Source organism: Orycteropus afer, unplaced genomic scaffold, assembly GCF_000298275.1.
Source record: "Orycteropus afer afer isolate SDZICR_OR568_19922 unplaced genomic scaffold, OryAfe1.0 scaffold00214, whole genome shotgun sequence".
NCBI classification, from domain to species: domain Eukaryota; kingdom Metazoa; phylum Chordata; class Mammalia; order Tubulidentata; family Orycteropodidae; genus Orycteropus; species Orycteropus afer.
The window spans coordinates 374,909-396,947 of NW_006921801.1; the positions used below are offsets into that span (position 1 = coordinate 374,909).

General features: G+C 37.8%; 1 protein-coding gene across 1 annotated transcript in view; it reads right to left on the reverse strand.

The window, feature by feature from the left end:
- The window catches only part of TXNDC16 (thioredoxin domain containing 16), a 151,151-nt gene that overhangs the window by 49,344 nt on the left and 79,768 nt on the right, over positions 1-22,039 (reverse strand). Inside the window, exons 7-10 of the mRNA XM_007948332.2 lie at positions 20,021-20,171; positions 7,323-7,489; positions 6,876-6,936; positions 4,935-5,058 (exon numbers count right to left, since the gene is read on the reverse strand). Coding sequence (XP_007946523.1) covers positions 4,935-5,058; positions 6,876-6,936; positions 7,323-7,489; positions 20,021-20,171 — 503 coding nt within the window. The remainder of the gene's footprint in view (positions 1-4,934; positions 5,059-6,875; positions 6,937-7,322; positions 7,490-20,020; positions 20,172-22,039) is intronic.

Genomic DNA, 22,039 nt, shown 5'->3' on the forward strand with positions numbered 1-22,039 from the left:
ATGAAGAAATGCTCACGAGCATTAGCTATTGGAGAGATGCAAATCAAAACAACAATGAGATACCATCTTGCTCCAGCACTAGTAGCAAAGTTCAACAAGACAGAAAATAACAAATGCTGGTGAGGTCGTGGAGAGATAGGGACTCTCATACACTGCTGGTGGGACTGTAAAATGGTACAACCATTTTGGAAAGCAGTATGGTGAGTCCTTCAAAACTTGGAATTAGAAATACCATTTGACCCAGCCATTCCATTACTAGGGATATACCCTAAAGAAGTGAGAGCCACTCAGGTTAGATGTACTTTCTGTATCCCCACACAATCTATACAAACCTCCAACAGATATTTTGTCTATTCAAAATATATTTTTTACCACATAGCTGGATGGATGGTGATTTTATATATATGTATGTTTAGAAACTGTGGTGGCACAGTGGGTAAACACTCGGCTGCTAACTGAAAGGTTGATGTCGCAAACCCACGAGCAGCTCAGCTGGAAAGAGATGTGGCAGTCTGCTTTTGTAAAGATTACAGCCTTGGAAGCCCTATGGATTTCCACTGTGTTCCATACAGTCACTATGAGTCTGAATTGGCTCAACAGCACCCAACAACAACACAGATATTTGAAACCTTTGTCTATATTTGGATGAAATCCAAAATTCTTGCCTCATATAATCTAGCCACTGCCTACCCTAACCTTTTTTTTTTTTTTAATTTTGATTTGGGTGAAGATTTACAGAGAAGATTCACTTTCCATACAGCAGTTCACATACACTTTGTCTCATGACATTGACTGCAGTCTACAACAAAACCTTTGCAGAAGAGCTGACATTAGCTGAATATTAAAAGACAAATAAAATTTAGCTAGGCACAGAAGGGTGGTAATGGAAACATACAAAGCAAAGGGAACAGTATGTGGAAAAGCACAATAGCATGAAAGAGCATGATTCAATTGGAACTTGAGCACTGACTGGATATTTGATGATATTAAAGAACTATGGTTAATTTTTTTTCTTGTGATAATAGCATCAACAGTGTTAATATTCAAAAGGAGAATTCTTACATTTCTGAAATATACAGTGAAATATTTATGGATGAAATTATATCATGTTTAGGACTTGCTAAAAAATAACAAGAGACCAATACTAGTAGCAAAGTTCAACAAGACAGAAAATAACAAATGCTGGCGAGGTTGTGGAGAGATTGGGACTCTCATACACTGCTGGTGGGACTGTAAAATGGTACAACCACTGTGGGAAGCAGTATGGATTCCTTAGAAAGTTGGAATTAGAAACACCATTTGACCCAGCCATTCCATTACTAGGTATATATCCTAAAGAAGTGAGAGCCATGACAAGAACACACATATGCACACCCATGTTCATCGCAGCACTATTTACAATAGCCAAAAGATGGAAACAACCTAGATGTCCATCAACTGAGGAATGGATATCCAAACTATGGTACATACATACACACAATGGAATACTATGCAACCCTAAAGAATAACACAGAATCTGCAAAACACTGCATAACATGGATGAACTTGGAGGAAATTATGCTGAGCAAAATAAATCAATCACAGAAGGACAGATACTGTATTAGTCCCTTTTTGTAAAAGTGAAGGAAAGGTTTATCTATAGAAGGAAATTGTCTTTGTTGGTTACCAGGGGTGGGAAGGTAGGGTAGGGAATAGTGTTACATAGGTAGAGATATGTATTGATTTGGGTATAGATAAGGGCAATGTACCAAACGTGAATGATCAACATGGTGGCACTGAGGAAAAGGAAGACATTGAGAGGTACACTGGAGGTATCGACAACAAAGATGAACCCTTTTGCACATACAGTACTGCATTGTCAGTGAAGGCAAACATGGGTATACGGGTGGATAGGTGGGTGGACACAGGAAAGAGGTAACTATCAGGAGGAAGTGGGAGGGAAGCTGTTGCATTGGGGTAAATTGTAGTCAATGTCATGAACTACTGTATGGAAAGTGAATTTGCCCTGTAAATTTTCACCCAAATCACAATATAAATAAATAAATGAAATAACAAGAGACAGGAGTGGATGGGGCAGGATTAAGCATGGATTAGTGGGGTTGGGTCCAGGTAGCAAGTGCAAGGAGAACCATTCTATTATCCCATCAATTCTATGGTATGTTCAAAATCCTCTAATAATATGACAGAAAGGGAAGGAGAAAGGGAGGGAAAGAAGATGCATTCAAAGAACTGAAATATAATTCTCTACATACACTTACTCCTCACTTATGAACTATCACATTATCCAACATTTTGCATTTACTACTATAGTAAAAAGTCTACTATCTTACTACTTTGCACATTAATGAGGCAGCCGGGGTGGTAGCAACAGCTATGGAGCGCTCCCTTTGATTTACTGTTGTAACCATTTCTGAATTATCTTTAGCAACATTTTATTTGTCTGTGATATTAATGATATTGTTTGATAATTTCCACATTCTGTTGGATCACCTTTCTTTGAAATGAGCACAAATATGGATCTCTTCATTTTGGGTGACCAGGTACTTGTCTTCCAAATTTCTTGCCGTGGACAAGTGAGATTATGCAGTGCTGGATCCGTTTGTTGAAATATCTCAATTGGTATTCCATCAGTTTCTGAAGTCTTGTTTTTTGTCAATGCCTTCAGTGCAGCTTGGACTTCTTACATCAATACCATCGTTTTTTGTCATATGGTACCTCTTGAAATGGTCGAAAGTCAACCAACTCTTTTCAGTACATGACTCTATGTACTTCCTTCCTTCTTCTTTTGATGTTCCCTGTGTCATTCAATATTTTGCTCACAGCATCCTTTAATATTACAACATGAGGCCTGAATTATTTTTTCAATTCTTTTAGCTTGAGAAATGACAATCATATTCTTCCCTTTTGGTTTTCTAACTCCAAGAGTTTTCACATTTCATTATAACACTTTGTTTTTCTTGAGCAGCCCTCTGAAATCTTCTGTTCAGCTCTTTTACATCATCATTTCTTCCATTCATTTTAGCTACTCTACATTCAAGAATAAGTTTCAAAGTCTCTTCTGACATCCATTTTTATCTTTTTTTTGTTTTCTGTCTTTTCAATGACCTTTTGCTTTCCTCATGTAAAATGTTTATTCTTCATGCACTACCACTTGTCTATCAGTTTGTAATGCTGTGGTGTCTTGCATGTTTCTGTGATGCTGGAAGATATGCCACAGGTAATTCACATACTAGAATGGTCACCCAGGGTGAACAGGTTTCAATGGACTTTCCAGACTAAGACAGACTAGGAGAAAGGATCTCATGATCTACACCTAAAAAAACTGACCAGTGAAAACCTTATAAAGCAGTGGAACAATGTCTGATATAGTGCCAGAGGATGAGCACCTCATGGTGGAAAACACTCAAAATACAAGGAAGAGCTGTCTCCTCAAAGTAGAGTTGTCCTTAATGACGTGGATGGAGTAAAGCTATCAATACTTTTGTATATCAATGTGGCATGACTAACATGAGAAGAAACAGCTGCAAACATCTGTTAATAATCAGAATGTGGAATGTACAAAATATGAAATGTACAAAATATCAACCTAGGAAAATCATAAGTTGTCAAAATGAAACAGAATACTTGAAGATCGATATCCTAGGCACTAGTGAGCTGAAATGTATTGGCCATTCTGAATCAGACAATCATATGACAAATTGAAGAGAAATGGTGTCACATTCATTGTCAAATAGAATGTTTCAAGATCTATCCTGAAGTACCAACATTGCTAGTGACAGGATAATATCCATATACCTACAGTGAAAACCAGTTGATATGACAATTATTCAAATTTATATACCAACCACTAATGCCAAAGAGGAAGACACTGAAGATTTTTACCAACTTTTACAGTTTGAAACTGATAAAACATGTAATCAGGATGCATTGATAATGACTGGTGATTGGAATGAGAAAGTGAGAAACAAAGAAGCATCAGTAGTTAGAAATTACGGCCTCAGTGACAAGAAATGAAGCCAAAGATCACATGATAAAATTTTGTAAGACCAATGATTCACTGGATACACCTTTTCTCAACAACATAAATGGTGACCATACACCATATACATAAATGGTGAACTTTTCCAGATGGAATGCACAGGAATCAAATTGAGATCTGTGGAAATAGATGATGGAGAAGCTCAATATAATCAGTCAGAACAAGGACAGAGACACACTGTGGAACAGACCATCAATTGCTTATATGCAAGTTCAAGTTGAAGCTAAAAGAAACTAAAACAAGTCCATGAGAGCCAAAGCACAACCTTGTGTATGTATATCCCCTGAATTTAGAGATCATCTCAAGAATAAATTTGACACTTTAAACACTAATGACCAAAGACAGGACAAGTTGTGGGATAACATCAAGTACATTAAACGCGAAGAAAGTAAAAAGTCATTAAAAAGACAGGAAAGAAAGAAAATAAGAGATAAATAACTGTGGTAAAATGTATTAAAATGTTGAAATTTACTTTCTATATTGTTAATAATCAAATTTATTTACAACCACAAGTGAAGTTATATTTATTATAATTTCACTTCCTAATTAGGATTATTAAAATGAAATACCATGTTGTGGCTTCTGGGTGGAGTTTTAAAACATGGACTAGGTCAACAGGACTGAAAGAACTGATTTGGAGGATAAAGGCAGAGACGTGGTGTTAGCTAGAAGTCTGACGTAACAATGAACAACATCACACTAAATGCAATATAGCATCTTTATATCTTTTCATCTCATCAACCGGATAGAATGTGATTCAAAATAATTCCTTCAGGTTTCTTCACCAAGTCTTGAACAATAATACATTCTATGAGAAAGTTAACTCACTGAAAATGTCACTGACTTTATGCATGCTGGGCAAGAACAGGGGTGGGGAAATCACAAAACCTATTACCCATATCTGGACCCTCCATGTCATCGTCTTCATCTTCTTGGATTTCCTCAGTGTGTGCATTATTTTCCACACGGGATATTATTGAATCAATATCATGTAACACCAAATATTCCACTGACACTCCCTAGAAATACATTCATTTTAAAAACATGACAAAAATATAGCAAAGCATTTTAACAGAAAAATGTTTAACTTGTTTGACACCAAAATGAAATGAAACCTTTGAATTTCAATTAAATAGAACAAAAAAAGAAAACTAAATTCACAATCAATATGTAAAGGAAAGCATCTTTTAAAGCATACTTTATATAAATAAAGTCAGAGCAAACTACTGGAAAAGATGGAAGAAAAGAAGAATTAGGAGTCTCACTTAGTTCTGGTCACAACTGCATCATACTGAAGTCTGTGAAATATTTCCCATATTACAGCAAGTCCTACCTCAATATAAAATAGAAATATATATAATTTTATTGCAAACAGAGCCTTTCAAAATTGATTATTTGGTATCTGCAGAAATATCATTTAAAACAATACCTCAACTAAAAAACTTTTACTATAAAGTTCAACTGCCTTTAGCTATAAACATAGAACTATTATATGTCCCCAGACAATTTTAGGAATACAAAATTGTATGCCATTAAGATCAACACTGTTTCATTAAGATTTTTTAACTAATACCCAACCATCATATAACTTTAAAAACTTGAAATTTTAGGCCACTAGGTTATTTATTTAAGTAAGTTATCCCTGATTCTAACTATATATTAAAGTTATAAGAGAAGCCCAATGTGTTTATTCTGAAATCACATCTTCATCTTTTAATATTACATTCAAAGCAAGCACTTTTTGACTCTTGCAAAAATATAGTGAAGTTAAAAGGTGAAAGAGTCCAAAAAAATAGTAATAAACTGGATATGTTTCAAATATACAATGGAATTGTGGCCAACTTTTTTTATTTAAGTATAATATAATATTCACACAGGAGCTCTGGAGATGCAGTGTTGCATCACTGCTATATATACAGTATAGAAGTGCTGCTTCACCAGAGCTCCTGTTATACATTTGGTTGCTAACCAAATGGTTGGCAGTTCAAACCCACCAGGCACTCTGCAGGAAAAAGAAGACAGTTTGCTTCCATAAAGATTTACAGCCTTAGAAACCCGAAGTGGCTATTCTACTTTGTCCTGTAGCATCAGTATGAGTTGGAATCAACTCCATGGCAGTGAGTTTTTAATAGTCACACAGAAAGGGAAATAAATTCGAAGTACATACCTATAAAGGTTGATGGAATTTTACAAAGTGAATACACCTCTGTGACCACCACACAGTTTAAGATACAGAACATTACCAGCACCTACAGAGGCTTTCTTCTTGTCCCTCTCTGCCATTACACACCCCAAAGGTACTCACTATTCTAATTTTCATCCATATATGTAAATTTTGCCAGTTTTTCAATTTGTATAATGGGACTATATAGTTTTCACTCTATGTAACTGCTTCTTTTGGTCAACATTGTGAGGTTCATCCATGTTATTACATACAAAAGCAGTTTAATCTTTTTCACTGCTATAGAATGTTCATTATACTAAGAATGAACAAAAACAAATCAATCCAGTTGCCATAGAATTGATTCCAACTCATGACAACTCTATGTGTTTCAGAGTGGAACTGTGTTCCAAAGGGTTTCAACGAGTGAGAAAGCCAGAACCTGTATAAGGCGGAAACCTGTCAGGGAAGGAAAATTCAAAATCTTTCCACTAAAATGAGCAACAGAAAATTGGTAAGACTGCAACATGTTGAAAGTGGGAAACTTGCAAGACCCAGGAAAACAAGGCACTCTAGTGGGGTTCCGGCTCTCACAGGTTTTTTGTATTACTTTTAGGATAACATGTATTAACTTTATTTATATAAGGAGACACTGTAGATCAATAAATAACTAACCTCTTCTGCTCTTCTGAAGACCACATTAGTGTGCTGAGGAATGTTCACTTCCAAAGAGTCCCTTTTTCAAAATAGAAATAAATGTTTTATGTTGCTACTCACAAGAATTATAGTCATTCGTGATGTCAATTTAGAACAGAATTATTAGTTCTTAAACAATACTTAGGAAAAAAGATTATAATTTAGTGAGTCTGAGAAATTTTATATATAAATACAGACTGATATTCGAGTTTCCATTTTAATCTACATCTTCAGTAAACTTTAAAATTCTCTATTTTCATCAAGCTTATAATTAATGGACAGATGTTAGCATAGCAACTACTTCTAACTACATTAGAATCTATTAGCGATTTTAGTTTATTTACAAGTGAATAGATTATCATATTTTAAAAGTTAAAAAAAATCAGTATTTTGTTAACCATACAGTAATATTCAATATTATGATACCTTAGCAATAGGAGAACTCCAGCTTTTCCCAGAAGACGCCAAGCAACCCATTCTGCAGTCCTTCTATCAGCTTCGTATGTGACTTGCTGACTAACAATAAAAACCAGCGGTAATCCTAGTTGGAGATGAATAGTCGAAACTTGCTGAGGATCTTCAGCAACTTCAGTCTTCATTTAAAAAAACAAACAACAAAATGTCGTAATTGATAATGTCCCAAAATTTGGATTTAAACCCAGTTAACTCCTATTATAAAGTCACAACATTAACAGAAATAATCTCATAATTTCCTAAGTTTCATGTTCCAAGTGTACCTGTATAGTTTAAAAAATATAAAACATACAGGTGTTATAAGGAGGTAAACATGAAATTACAACTAAAAGGAATATTGTTGTTTTTAGGTCTTGTCAAGTCAGCTCCCACTCATAGCAACCTTATGTACAATGGAAGGAGACACTGCACAGTCCTGTGCCAGCCTCACAATCCTTGCTATACTTGAGCTCATCATTGCAGCCACTCTGTCAATCCATCTCATTGAGGGTCTTCCCCTTCTTCATTGACCCTCTATTTTACCAAGCATGGTATCTTTCCCCAAGAAATGGTCCCTTCTGACAACATGACCAAAGTAGGTGACAAGAAGTCTGGCCACTCTCACTTCCAAGGAGCATTCCGGCTGCACTTCTTCTAGGACAGATTTGTGTGTTCATCTGGTAGTCCATCAACTCTTCTTCGGTCTTCCTTATTCATTGGCCAGTTATCTCATGCATATGAGGTGACTGAAAACAGTACAGCTTGGGTCAGGTGCACATTAGTCTTCAACTCTTTGCTTCTTAACACTTTAAAGAGGTCTTTTGCAGCAGATTGCAATATGATGCCTGATTTCCTGATTGCTGTTTCCATGAATGTGGACTATGGATCCAAGCAAAATAAAATCCCTGATGACTTCAATCTTTTCTCCATTAATCATGATGTTGCTTATTGGTCCAGTTGTGAGGACTTTCATTTTCTTTATGTTGAAGTGTAATCCATACTGAAGACTGTAGGCACTGATCTTCATCAGGAAGTGCTTCAAGTCATCTTCACTTTCAGCAAGCAAGGTTGTGTCATCTGCATATTGCAGGCTGTTAATAATTCTTCCTCTAATCCTGATGCTGTGTTCTTCTTCATATAGTCCAACTTCTTGGGATTTGCTCAGCATACAGACTGAATAAGTTTAGTGAAAGATAAACCTTATGAACAGCTTTATGAGAGAAAATAAAAGAGAAGAAATCATCACTGAAATAAACACAAAAAGCTTTCCACAACTGAAGGACATCTGTTGCCAGACTGAATGAGGCTCACTGAATAACCAATGGAGTGAATAAAAGCAGATACATAGAGAATTGCACTCTTGAAAACTTTCCAATTTTAAAAGATTAAAAAAAAAATCTAAAAGTTTTCAGGGAGAATCCTATAGTTACCTATGGTAGGCAAAATTCTAAGATTCACTCCCTAAATTTCTGCCCTCTGGCACACACAGCTTGTACAATCCCCTCCCCTTGACTTGCGTGAGACCAATGAGACAGTCATTTCATTGATTAAGTTACATTATATAAGACTGTGTCATAGACGTACATTTATAAGACTGACATGAGTGAGACTATGCTGCTAACTTTGAAAAAGTAAGCTATAATTGTAACCTAGACTCAGAAAGCTCATGGGTTTGAACTGCCAATCTTCTGGTCAGCAGTCAAATGCCTTAGATACCATGCCACCAGAACGCTTTCCTATAATGCTGTTGTTGTTGTTATTTGCCGTCGAGTCGGCCCCGACTCATAGCGACCCCTCCTTGGGTTTCCGAGGCAGTATCACTACGGAAGTAGGATTGCCCAACCTTCCTTCCGAGGAGTGGCTGGTGGGTTTGAATCGCCAGCCTTCTGGTTAGCAGTCAAGTGCCTTAGGCACTATGCTACCAGAGCTCCTTCCTATAATGCTACTCCAGGCTTATTCTATTGGTCAAAAGCAATCACAAACGCCAAGCAGGTACAGTAAGAGAGGATAAGTCCCACTACTCAATAAAAAAAAGGAGCTCTGGTGGCACAGTGCTAGGCATTTGACTGCTAACCAGAAGACTGGTAGTTCAAATCCACCAGCCACACTGCAGAAGAAAGATGGGGCAATCTACTTTTGAAAAGATTTACCACCTTGGAAACCCAACGGGGGTCACTATGAATTGGAATCAACTCAATGGCAATAAGTTTGGTTTTTGGGTTTTTCACTCAATAAGAACAGTGATGAGACCACATTTTAAGAAGAACTTGTGGGATGTGAGCTACTGCTGTTGTCATCACTGGAAAGTATAATCAAAATTGATGGCAAAAGGCTTTGGGGGTCTTGGAAAGAAGTGAGAGTGTGTTTTGCATGTGGGAAGGTTGTGAATCATTATAGCCAATAGTCTGTCCTTTGGCTACAATAATTCACATCCACAATGCATTTATTCCTCTCTCCCAGTCCCCCAAAGTCTCATCCCATCAGACTTTGAGATCAGGGCAAAGTCTAAGATCAGACTTTGAGATCAGAGCAAAGTCTAAGATTCCATCATGTACATTCAGGTCATGTGACTCTATTGTGATTACTTGGGCATAGCTCCTTGAGAATTATTCATTTCAATCTAAAGATAAGTGAAATGAAGAGACAAGTTGTTTTTCCCCAAAACATAATCAACAAAGATGAAATGGGCATAGAGTAACCATTATATACACTCCTGTTCAAAAGAGCAAAAAAGAAAGAACTCAACAGTCACTGTTGTTGTTGTTATGTGCCGTCAAGTCAGCCCTGACTCACAGCGACCCCTCCTTGGGTTTCCGAGGCAGTATCACTACGGAAGTAGGATTGCCCAACCTTCCTTCCGAGGAGTGGCTGGTGGGTTTGAACAGTCACTAGTCCACAGGAATTCAGAAATCTAACAGGCACATGCTACCAGTTCCTTGATTTGTGCTCATCCTACCCCCTGTGGGTTCCTCTCCAGGCTCTCTTGTTCCTCTCTAACTCATCCTTCCTTTTTTTTTTTTTTACAAAAAAGTAGCCTTTGTTTATAGCTGAGCAGATTTCTCATCCACGGAAGTTGGGGGGTCTAAAAGCCTCTTTTCATTGTGTGTGGTTTCTGACCCTTTCCATACAAGCTGGTATGGGTATGATTCTTTCAAAGCCTTCTTAAAGAAACCTTTCAAAGGTTTCTTAATTATGAAGTTATAATCCATTCCATTAGGTAAAAGTTAAAATCATGTATGTTCTTGAATAAAGCTTTCTCTACTTTGGGGTCCCTGTGAGGATCTTGTGGGAGAAAACCCTTAAGATTTTTTGAAGTTCTACTGTTTTAACAGAGAGGTTCTACAAGGCATGCCCTTAAGATCTTTAGAAAAAGGGACTTTTTATCTGCCTGAAACATTCTATGATTTACCACCTTAGAGCTTTCTGAGGTCTTAAAGAATCTTACAGTTCCACTCTGAATTTGATCTTTGGCTTGAAATAATTTCTTAATTTGAAAATCATTTGATGTCTGGAAAGACAGAGTATAAGAAACAGTCTTATTTTTATACTCAACAAGTTCTTACTCCTTTCAACTTAGCAGTCTGTTCTTTAGTTCCTCTTTCTCCTTTCATATTGTATCATAAATAGTGAGAAGAAATCAGGTGGCACTTTCAATATCATGCCTGGAAATCACCTTAGATAGAGAATCAAGTTCATTAGATATATTTTTTATTTTCCACAGTTACTGCAATCAAGTGTTGCCAAACTTTCCACAACTACATAAAAGTAATCTCCCTTTCTCCAGCTTCCAATAATATGTCCCTTACTTTCCTTCAAGTGTCTGTGAGCACCTCCTCAAGACCCTCTAGGCTTCTTCCCACTTCCTGATCCCAAATTTACTACTACATTGTTTCAGGCATCAAAATCTGTTCTGGTTTTCCACTGCTATGTAACAAACTACCCCATAATTTGGTAGCTTAAAACAGCAATGATTGTTTATTTTGTTCATGAATCTGCAATTTGGGGAGGGCTCAACAGGGATAGCTTCTCTCTGCTCCATATGGAGCATAAGGTATGATTCATTTCAAGATGGCTCACTCACATGGCTGACAAGCTGGGTGAGTAGCCCTGCCATTGTTTCTTTTCTAATGGGCCTCTGCATAGGCTGTTTAGTCTTCTTCACAGTATGGTCCCTATATTCCAAGAGTAAGTGGCCCAAGAGAGCAAGGCAGAAATATATGGCATTTTATTGCTACAGAAACCATACAGCATTACTTCAGCCACAATAACCTACCTAGTTTCAATAGGAGTAGACACTGATGCCACCACTAGAAGGTAGGAATATCAAGGTCACATTAAGAGAAGAGCATATGGATGAGAGATATGGTTGCAGTCTTTTATGGAAAACACAATCTTACAAAAAGCAGGAAGAGAAAAAATATTCGATGATACTCTGAAGAAAGTAAACTTTTAGGGGTTGTTGTTGTTGTTGTTATTATTATGTGCCGTCAGTCGGACTCGACTCATAGTGACCCCTCCTAGGGTTTCCGAGCCAGCATCACTATGGAAGTAGATTGCCCAACCTTTCTTCCGAGAGTAGCTGGTGGGTTTGAACCGCCAGCCTTCTGGTTAGCAGTCAAATGCCTTAGGCAGTATACCACTAGAACTCCCATAAACTAAGTCTATTATGGAGAAAATCATCAACTTTTCAAAATGTCCTTTGTATCAGTCAACAAGACAATATCGAACCATTTCCCATCTGTTTTCATGGTTTAAAACCTTATGAATAAGTCTAGCATAACACATGTCTACCAGAATCTCACTTAACTGGCTTAAGAGAGAAATGCACTTGAAAACTGCATTCTCAAGATACATTTTCAGTATATCATTATTGTTAGGTGCTGTAAAGTTGGTTCTGATTTATAATGACCTTGTGTACAACAGAAGCAAACACTGTGTGGCCCTGCACCATCCTCATGATCATTGCTATGTGTGAAACATTGCTGCCACTGTGTCTATCCATTTCATTGAGGGTCCTCTTCTTTTTTGCTGACTCTCTATTTTACCAAGCATCATGTCCTTCTCTGGGGACTGGTCCTCCCTGATAACATGTCCAAAGTACATGAGATAAAGTCGCACCATCCTTGCTCCCAAGGAACATTCTGACTGTACTTCCTCCAAGACAGATTATTCTTCTGGCAGTCCATGATATAGTTAATATTCTTCACCAACGCCATAATTCAAATGCATCTATTCTTTTCCAGACGTCTTGATTCACTGCCCAGCTTTCACATATACATGAGGCAACTAAAAATACATGGCTTGGGTCTGGTGCACCTTAGTCCTCAAAGTAACATCTTTGCTTTTTAACACTTTAAAGAGGTCTTTTGCAACAGATTTGCCCAATGCAATTCATCATTTGATTTCTCGACTGCTGCTTCAATGAGTGGTGATTACATATTTTCAGTATGCTCAAGATTTATTTTGATAGAATTAAAAACAACTTTCATCACAATTATAAGACACACTTGAGTTATAGATCCACAACAATTATGTACCCCAGTATCCTGTCCACTTAAAACACACACAGAAACATATACATACACACAAATCTTCATCTGATTTTCAAATGTTTAAAAGTAACATAATAATCTTGCACAAAATTGCAATGAACAGACATACAAAACAGTTTACAGAAAGTCTGAATCCCATTTCCTATTTTTATTAATATTTATAAGTAAGCTTAATATAAACACAGTAAATTATTTCAGATCCTGGACCCATGATCCCAGGCTAGTTTGCAAAGCATCTTATTAACCATACAAAAGCCAACCATGAATGAACCTCATAGTCCCACCCAGTTATGTGGTGGGAATCCCAGAGACCACGGCTAGAAGGGCCTTATTAAGTAATTCACTGTACCACAAATACACAAGTACCATTTTTATTTAACATATATATATATAGAGAGAGAGAGAGACACAAAGAGAGAGCGAGCGTAAACAACACTAACGAGTAACATAGAATCTGCAAAACACCTCATAATGTGGATGAACTTGAAGGACATTATGCTGAGGGAAATAAGTCAATCACAGAAGGACAAATATTTGATTAGTTCACTATTGTAAAAAGGAAAGGAAAGGAAAGGTTTATATACAGAAGGAAACTCTCTTTGTTGATTACCAGGGATGGGATGGGAGGGGAGGGAACACTGCTAGATAGGTAGAGACAAGTATTGACTTGGGTGAAGAGAAGGGCAATGTACCAAAAGTGAGTGATCAACACAATGGCACTGACACAGAGGAAGACACAGAGACGTTTATACAAAAAGTATAAACAACAAAGACAAACAAATCATTTTACATACACGATCCTACATTATCAGTAACAAACACTAATCTACAGGTAAATTGTTGTTGTTGTTGTTGTTGTTGTTGTTTGCCATCGAGTCGGCCCCGACTCATAGCGACCCCTCCTTGGGTTTCCGAGGCAGTATCACTACAGAAGTAGGAATGCCCAATCTTCCTTCCGAGGAGTGGCTGGTGGGTTTGAACCACAGACCTTCTGGTTAGCAGTCAAATGCCTTAGGCACTAAGCCACCAGAGCTCCTAAATAGATAGGTGGACAAGCTGAATGATCGTGTATGTCTAGGCAAAAGGGAATATACCCATGACCATATATATATATAAGGTTGGCAGATGATACTTCTACATATGTATTTGTAAGTGCTGTAAGAATGTCCAAATATGTAATAGAGCTAACAAAGGGTCAAGTTATGATAACTTCTTGATCATGGCCAACCACCCTAAGGGAGCAAGTAGTTGGACCTGTGGGCTCGGGACCATGGTCGCAGGGGACATCAAGCTTAACTGGCATAGCGTACCACCCAAAAACATGGTTCTACATCCTACTTGTGTGTGTGTGTATGTGTATGTGTTTGTTTATTGTGCTTAGGTGCAAATTTACAGAGCAGAGATTGTTTTACATTCAACATTTCGTGTACATTTGGTTTCACTCCCCAATTACCATCCCCAACCCTAACACACTCTCCTTTCTTCCCTTCCCTTCCCCTGTGCCCCTCATAGTTATGCACTTCTGTGTCCTGCATCTTCTCCGTGCAAAATGTTGCCCCTTTGGTGACCCATGGTCAATTGCTCCAAGGGATGAATCTCCATAGAGTATATGGGTGTGTCACCCTGGGTTGAGTGGTCTGCATGTACATCTTGTTTACTATTGGGCTGAGAGCCAGCCCCTGGGAATGAGTTTTATTCCAGGCCTGAAGTGTATCCCAGGGCCATAGTACTGGGGTTCCTACCAGACTTCATCCGACCAGTAATTCTGGTCATAATTGTGCTTTTGCATTTTGTTCCTCATTTTTCTTCCCACTCCATCCAGGATCTCCAATTTTGACCCTTCCCCAAGTGGCTGGCATTGGTAGCTGGGCACCATCTAGTTATTCTGGTCTCGAGCTCCATCATGTCTTAGGGCTGATTGCTTCCAAATGCCCTTGTTTTTTTGCACTCTTCTTCACTTCCGATGATAGGAGACCATTACATGTATCTTAGACGGACGCTTAAAAGCTTTTAAGACTCCAGTTGCTACTCACCAATGTAGGTTGTGGAACAAGATTTTTATGTGTTTGTTGTGCCAACTGAGTCTAGTGTCCGCCAATACTATGGTCCTGGGTTGGTAGATCTGTTGGATCTCTCTCCCACAGTGTCTGGCTGCCTGTGAGGTATTGCTCTATGGCTGTCTTCTGTTGTTTCTGTAAGGATTGTGAGTATTTTGTATCACTGGTATCTGTGCAACATTAGCCTCTGCTGAATCTATCCTTGATCAGAGTATAATACTGTTCACTGATCCCCATCTGATCTCAGATGTTTATGTGTTTATCTGTAGCCTGGTGTTTGGTGTTAATGATAATGCAGTATTATAGATATAATGGTGTATCTGTCATCTATATCCTATGTCTCGGAAGGAAGATGGGGCAATCTACTTCCATAGTGATACTGCCTTGGAAACCCAAGGAGGAGTCGCTATGAGTTGGGTCCGACTCAATGGCACATAACAACAACAACAACATATCTTATGTGCATAACTCGGTGTTCTCCCTTTCCCCAATGTTATCATGGTGGTAACAGACTCTTTCCATACCATCCCTCTCCATGCCCACCTCAGCATGTGGCCAACTAGCCCTAAGTTATTCCCTCCCCTTCCCTCCCCACCCCGGTAACCTACAAAGTGAGTTCCCTTCCTTAAGCAAATCAGTCCTTGTCTTTTTAAGTAATGGGCCCATACAATATTTGTCCTTCTGCAACTGACCTATTTCATCAGCATAAAGTCCCATAAAGTCACACAATGGAATACTATGCTACATTAAAGAACAATGAAGCATATGCAAATCATCTTCTTTATTCATTCTATCCAACTCTCACATGCATATGAGACAATTGAAAATATCATATCTTGTGTCAGGCATACCTTAGTCCTCAAGAAGACATCTTTGCTCTTCAGCATTTAAAAGAGGTCCCTTGTAGCTGACTTGCTTAGTGCTAAACGTCATCTGATTTCCTGACTGCTGCTTCCATTGGTGTTGATTGTAGAACCAAGCAATGTGAAATCTTTGACAACTTCAATCTTTTCTCCATTTATCATGATGGTGCTGATAGGTCCAGTTTTATTTTCTTTATATTGAGAATATAAAGAATATTTTGCCTATAGAATCTTTCAACATTGCAACTTGAGGCTTAAATTTTTTCCCCAGTTCTTTTAGCTTGAGAAATGCTGAGTGTGTTCTTCCCCTTTTCTAACTCCAGGTCTTTGCACATTTCATTATAGTAATTGGCTTTGTCTGCTCAAGCTACTCTTTGAAATCTTCTGTTCAGCTCTTTTATCTTGTCATTTTTTCCATTTGCTTTAGCTACTCTCCACTCAAGGGCAAGCTTCAGAGTCTCTTCTGTCATCCATTTTGGTCTTTTCTTTTTTTCTTGTCTTTTTATTGACCTCTTGCTTTCTTCATGGATGATGTTCATGAGGTCATGATGTTCTTGATGTTTACTTATGTTTTATTAACTAGGCAAAAGCATTTGATTGTGTGGATCATAACAAATTGTGGATAACACTGAGAAGAATGGAATTCCAAAACAACTTAATTGTACTCATGAGGAACCTGAACATAGATCAGGAGGCTGTCATTCGAACAGAACAAGGAGACACTGCATGGTTTAAAATCAAGAAGGGAGTGTGTCAGGGTTGTGTCCTTTCACCACACTTATTCAGTCTATATGCTGAGCAAATAATTTGAGAAGCTGGACTATAAGAAGAACGTGGCATCAAGATTGGAGAAAGAATCATTAACAACCTCGATACACTGATGACACAACTTTGCTTGCTGAAAATGATGAAGACTTGAAGCATTTACTGATGAAGACTGAAGAATACAGTCAGCAGTATGGATTACATTTCAAATATAAAGAAAACAAAACTCCTCACAACTGGACCTATAAGCAGCATCACTATAAATGGAGAAAAGATTAAAGTTGTCAAAGACTTCACATTGCTTGGTTCTACAATTAATGCCAATGAAAGCAGCAGTCAGGACACCAGATGACGTATAGCACTGGGCAAATCGGCTGCAAAGGACCTCTTTCAGGTGCTGAGGAGCAAAGATGTCTCCTTGAGGACTAAGGTGTGCCTGACACAAGCCATATTTTCAATTTCCTCATGTGCATGTGAGAGCTGGACAATGAATAAGGAAGACTGAAGAAGAGTTGATGCTTTTGAGTTGTGGTGCTGGCGAAGAAAGCTGAAAGTACCATGGACTACTAAAAGAACTAACAGATCTGTCCTGGAGGAATGCAGCCAGAATGCTCCTTGGAAGTGAGAATGGCCAGACTTCATCTCACCTACTTTGTGATAACTTTGTGTTATCAGAAGGGACTGTTCACTGGAGAAGGATGTCATGCTTGGTAAGGTGGAGGATCGACAAAAGAGGGGAAGGCCCTCAACAAGATGGACTTACCCAGCGGCTGCAGTGAGGGACTCAAGTATAGCAGGGATCACGGAGCTGGCACGGGACCAGGCAGTGTTTTGTTCTCCTGTGCAAAGGGTCACTATGAGTCAAAGGTGACTCAACGGCACCTAACAACAACAACAACAAACATCTTTCTGGTATTCTTTGTTTTGAGCCAAGATCCATCTGACATGGGCTATGATATCCCCTTGTTCCACATCCTCTTCTGAATCCAGCCTGCAACACTGGAAGTTCTCTGTCAATATAATGCTGCAACCATTTTTTAATTATCTTCAGTAAGATTTTACTTGTGGGTGATATTATGATACTGTTCGATAATTTCTACATTCTGTAGGATCAACATCAACATTTCCTTGGAATGGGTACAAATACCGATCTCTCCCAGTCAGCTGGCCAGGTAGCTGTCTTCCAAATCTCTTGGCATAACTGAGTGAGCGTCTCCAATGGGGCATCTGTTTGTGATTAACATAGATATGCATATTGTCTGTTCAGGTACTGTGTCTTACTTCTTTAGGATATATTCCTAGTAATGGAATTGCTGGGTCAAATGGTATTTCTATTTTCAGTTTTTTAAGGAAATACCGTATCATTTGCCACAATGAATGAACCACTTTAAAATCCCACCAGCAGTGTATAAGAGCTCCAATCTCTCTGCAACCTCGCCAGTATCTGTTATTTTCTGTCTTGTTGAACTTTGCTATTATTGCTGGGGTGAGATGGTATCTCATTGTTGTTTTGATTTGCAACTCTCTAATGACTAAAGATTGCGAGCAATTCCTCATGTGTTTGTTGGTCACCAGCATATCGTCTGTAGCGAATTGACTGTCACGTCTCTTGCCCATTTTTTAATTGGGTTGTTTGCCTTTTTGGTGTTCAGGTGTTGAAGTTTTCTATAGATTTTAGAGATAAGTCCTCTGTCAGATATGTCACAAGCAAATATTTTCTCCCAATCTCTTTTTACCCTTTTGATGAAGTCTTTCAATGAGCGTAAGAATTTAATTTTTAAAAGGTCCCAATCATCTAGCTTCTCTTTTACCTTCTATGCAGCCCGAGTTATGTTTGATAGTCTGTTTATACCATAAATTAGGGCTCTTAGATTTGCCTCTACTTTGTCTTTGATGAATTTTATAGTTTGAGGTTTTACATTTAAGTCTTTGATCCAATGTGAGTTTGTTTTTGTGTATGGGGCGAGGTATGGGTTTTGTTTCATTTTACTACAAGTGGATATCCAATTTTGCCAGCACCATTTGTTAAAGAGGATGTCTCTTCCCCCATTTAATGTGTTTTGGACCTTTATCGAAGATCATTTGTCCATAGATGGATGGATCTATTTCTGGGTTTTCAATTCTGTTCCATAGGTCTATCTATCATTGTACCAATACCACACTGTTTTGACTACTGTTGCTGAATAGTAGGTTTTAAGATCTGGGAGTATGAGATCTCCTACTTTGTTCTTCTTCTTCAGTAGTGTTCTGCTCATCCAAGGTCTCTTTCCTTTCCATATGAAGCAAAGAAGAATGAAGAAAACCAAAGATGCATGGAAACAATTAGTCCAAGGGACTATTACACCATGTGATCCTCAGCCTATATGACCATGAGATCAGAATAATTAGATGGTGCCCAGGTACCTCTGTCAATCACTCAGAAAGGGATCAGTGCAAGAGATCCTGGATACAGTGGGAGAACAATGTGGAACAAAACTCAAAATCATTAAAAAAAAAAAAGACCAGGTTTACTGGTCTTATAGAGAGCCTAGTGAGATCCCTGAGACTATGGCCCCTAGTTACTCTTCAGGTCCGGAACTGAACTCATGCCTGTGATATCCAGCCAATCCCATAGACAGGCATATAGGGTGAACATTTACATCAGGTAGATACACTCCTTAGAGGATTAATTGTGGGAGAATAGAAGGGTAGTGTCTGCACAGAGAGATAACTCAGGGGGCAGGGATGCATACGAAAGAAGGACACAGGGGAGAGGTGACTACAGGGAGGAAGTGGGAAGAAAGCTGTTACATTGTAGGGAATTATGGTCAATGTCATGAAACAAAATGTGTATGAACTGCTGTATGGAAAATGAATTTGCTCTGTAAATTTTCACCCAAATCACAATAAAAATTAGGAAAAAAAAAATATTGAGTGAGAAGGTCTACTGAAGGTTTTACACAGGCTCAGGACAACCCTTCAACTCTGAGAGATAAAAGTCTGCTCATTACAGACTAATGAAATTCTTTCAGGCTAACTCTAAGGAAACTGGGGCACCAGAAATCCTATGGTTCCTACACTTACCAACTTTTAAAAGATTCACATAACATCAAAGCATTCACATAAGAGGTCTTTCTTTAACCATGATGTGGCTTTGTGATCTGAGAGCAGTCACCAAGGTTCAGAGTTCATTGTAACTACCACAGAGTATTTCCACTTGTACAATGCTGTATTTATTTGAGTTTCAATGCAACAGTGCCTGAAGGCATTAAAATATCATTTTATGAATACTCTATCCTCTATTTTATCTTTAATAAGAAATTACTCATAAACCCCCTTAAATGAATGGAATATGTAGAAGGAGAGGGAAAAATATAGCTCACCTAAGTAAAATTCATATCAGTGAATCAAAATTTAATAAATTTTATGCACAAATTATCTATTAAGACACATACCAGCAGAGGTGCTTCCATTGTCTTAATAAATCGATGAATGTTCAGTGTTGTCAATGGCTGTTCCATTAGTGTTCTTCTACATTTCTGGATGAAGTCCAAGATTGGTTTACAATGAAAAAAGTAGAGATGAGCATGTTCTATATCTTCAGTACTACAAATGAAAAATTAAGGATAGATGTACTTAATCAAGTTCAATGGAGGATCCTTCTACCATCCAGAAAGGTAAAACACAACTCTATGTCTTAAGTTTCATAGTTTTTTAGTTACTATTTTGGTTAAAGTCTAAAAGAATAATATTATAATGAACTTATACACAAAAAAGAAGATATTAAAGAAAATAATATTTTGAGCAAACTACATGAGTTATAAAGCAACTATTGCCTAAATTCTTTCATATGACAGCTTCTAAATTAGGTTATAAACAAGTCCATATATACAAGTATGCAACATCTATTCAGAGAAAAATCCAACCACATATGTGTATGTGGTCTCATGAGGTTTTTTTAGAAGGAAAAGCAGCGCTCCTTTTGTTTATTATTCCCCTTAATGGTTTTAAAGACCTCAAACCCAGAATCTTGCAATATTAGACCTCGGGTGGGATATAGGCAGGTGAGGCAGAGGATATGGTTCTGGGTGCAAACTCAGGTGGGCTGAGTGGTGAGAGCTGCAAGGGCTGTGTTGGTCCTGCTGCTCAGGCAGGTAGAACAGCAGGCAGGACTAAGCATACTTTTCTCCCTCCTCACTGGGCTACTTCTCGCTCCACTCTCACTGCTGCCCTCCCAGTCATTGTCACTGCTGGTGCCTATTCATCCAGCCTCTGCTAGCAGCTCCAACAGTATCAGTGGCAAGGACAACCAAAGGCAAGCTTCCATAGGTTTTAGTATGGTGTTCACACAATGTCCAAATCACATGTCATATTTCATAGAACGTAGAGTGGATGTTAAGTAATGCATACTTGTATGTTTATGTGTGTGGATATGTGCATGTATTTTAAATAAAAGGCTGTCACCTTATGTACAATGTGATGATCTTCAAATACAGTTGCTTCTCTAGAGCTATGCTAGATAAAGATTTGTAACACAAATTTTCTAGGTTTAATTTAAACTCAAAGCTGTTTTGAATAAACTTCAGCCAAAATATGCCTTAAGATAGAAACCATCTCACAGTTTGTGGGAGTTTGTGAGTGTGTATCTGCAATATAACAAAACTTAGCAAATAGGGCTTATAATTGGAGCTTTGGCATTCCCTTCAATATGGGAATTCAAAAATAAACTTGTAGTGGGGATAAGTTATGCCAAAATTAAAACAGCATTTTTTAAAATCTCCATATGGTGTTAGTAGAGTTTGGCAAAATACACCAAAATTTTATTTTTAATATGTTACTTTAATTCTCGATACATGCTTAAACTGAGCAAACAAGGCTCACTCAATTTAATTACAAGTAATTTGAAATAGGTTCAATGATTAAAGAAAGGCTCAAATATTTACTTAATGCCTACTATGTGTTAGGCCCTGTACTAAACTTAAGAGACAATGATGAATAAGACAATTCAAATCCCTGAGAGGCTCAAACTAAAGGAGATACATTTAGTAAATAATTAATAGATCAATATACAAAGTGGTATGAATACTTTGTATTATTTCATTCTGTCTCAAGTTGGGGAGGAAAGAGAAAAGAAAGAGAAAAGGAGATCATCACAGAACTTAAAACAGAGAAAGAGAGAGATGAATTCTCCATTAAGGCATGGCAAATTCAGCATTTCAGGAAAAAAAAAAGGAATAATATAACCAACTGCAATGAATGTATATAACTTTTGAGGAAAGCTTGAATAGTTACATATTGCTGGAAGTATTGAGAGTATGGGAACCCAGCTGAAGTTGGATGGTATATCATAACATCTCAATTAATAAATTAATTTTGGAAAAATATTTAATCAGGGATCATTTGGTTGCAGGTAACAGAAATTCATCCAACTAATTTAAGGGGGAAGAAAAAAGGAGAGGACTTATTGAAACTTT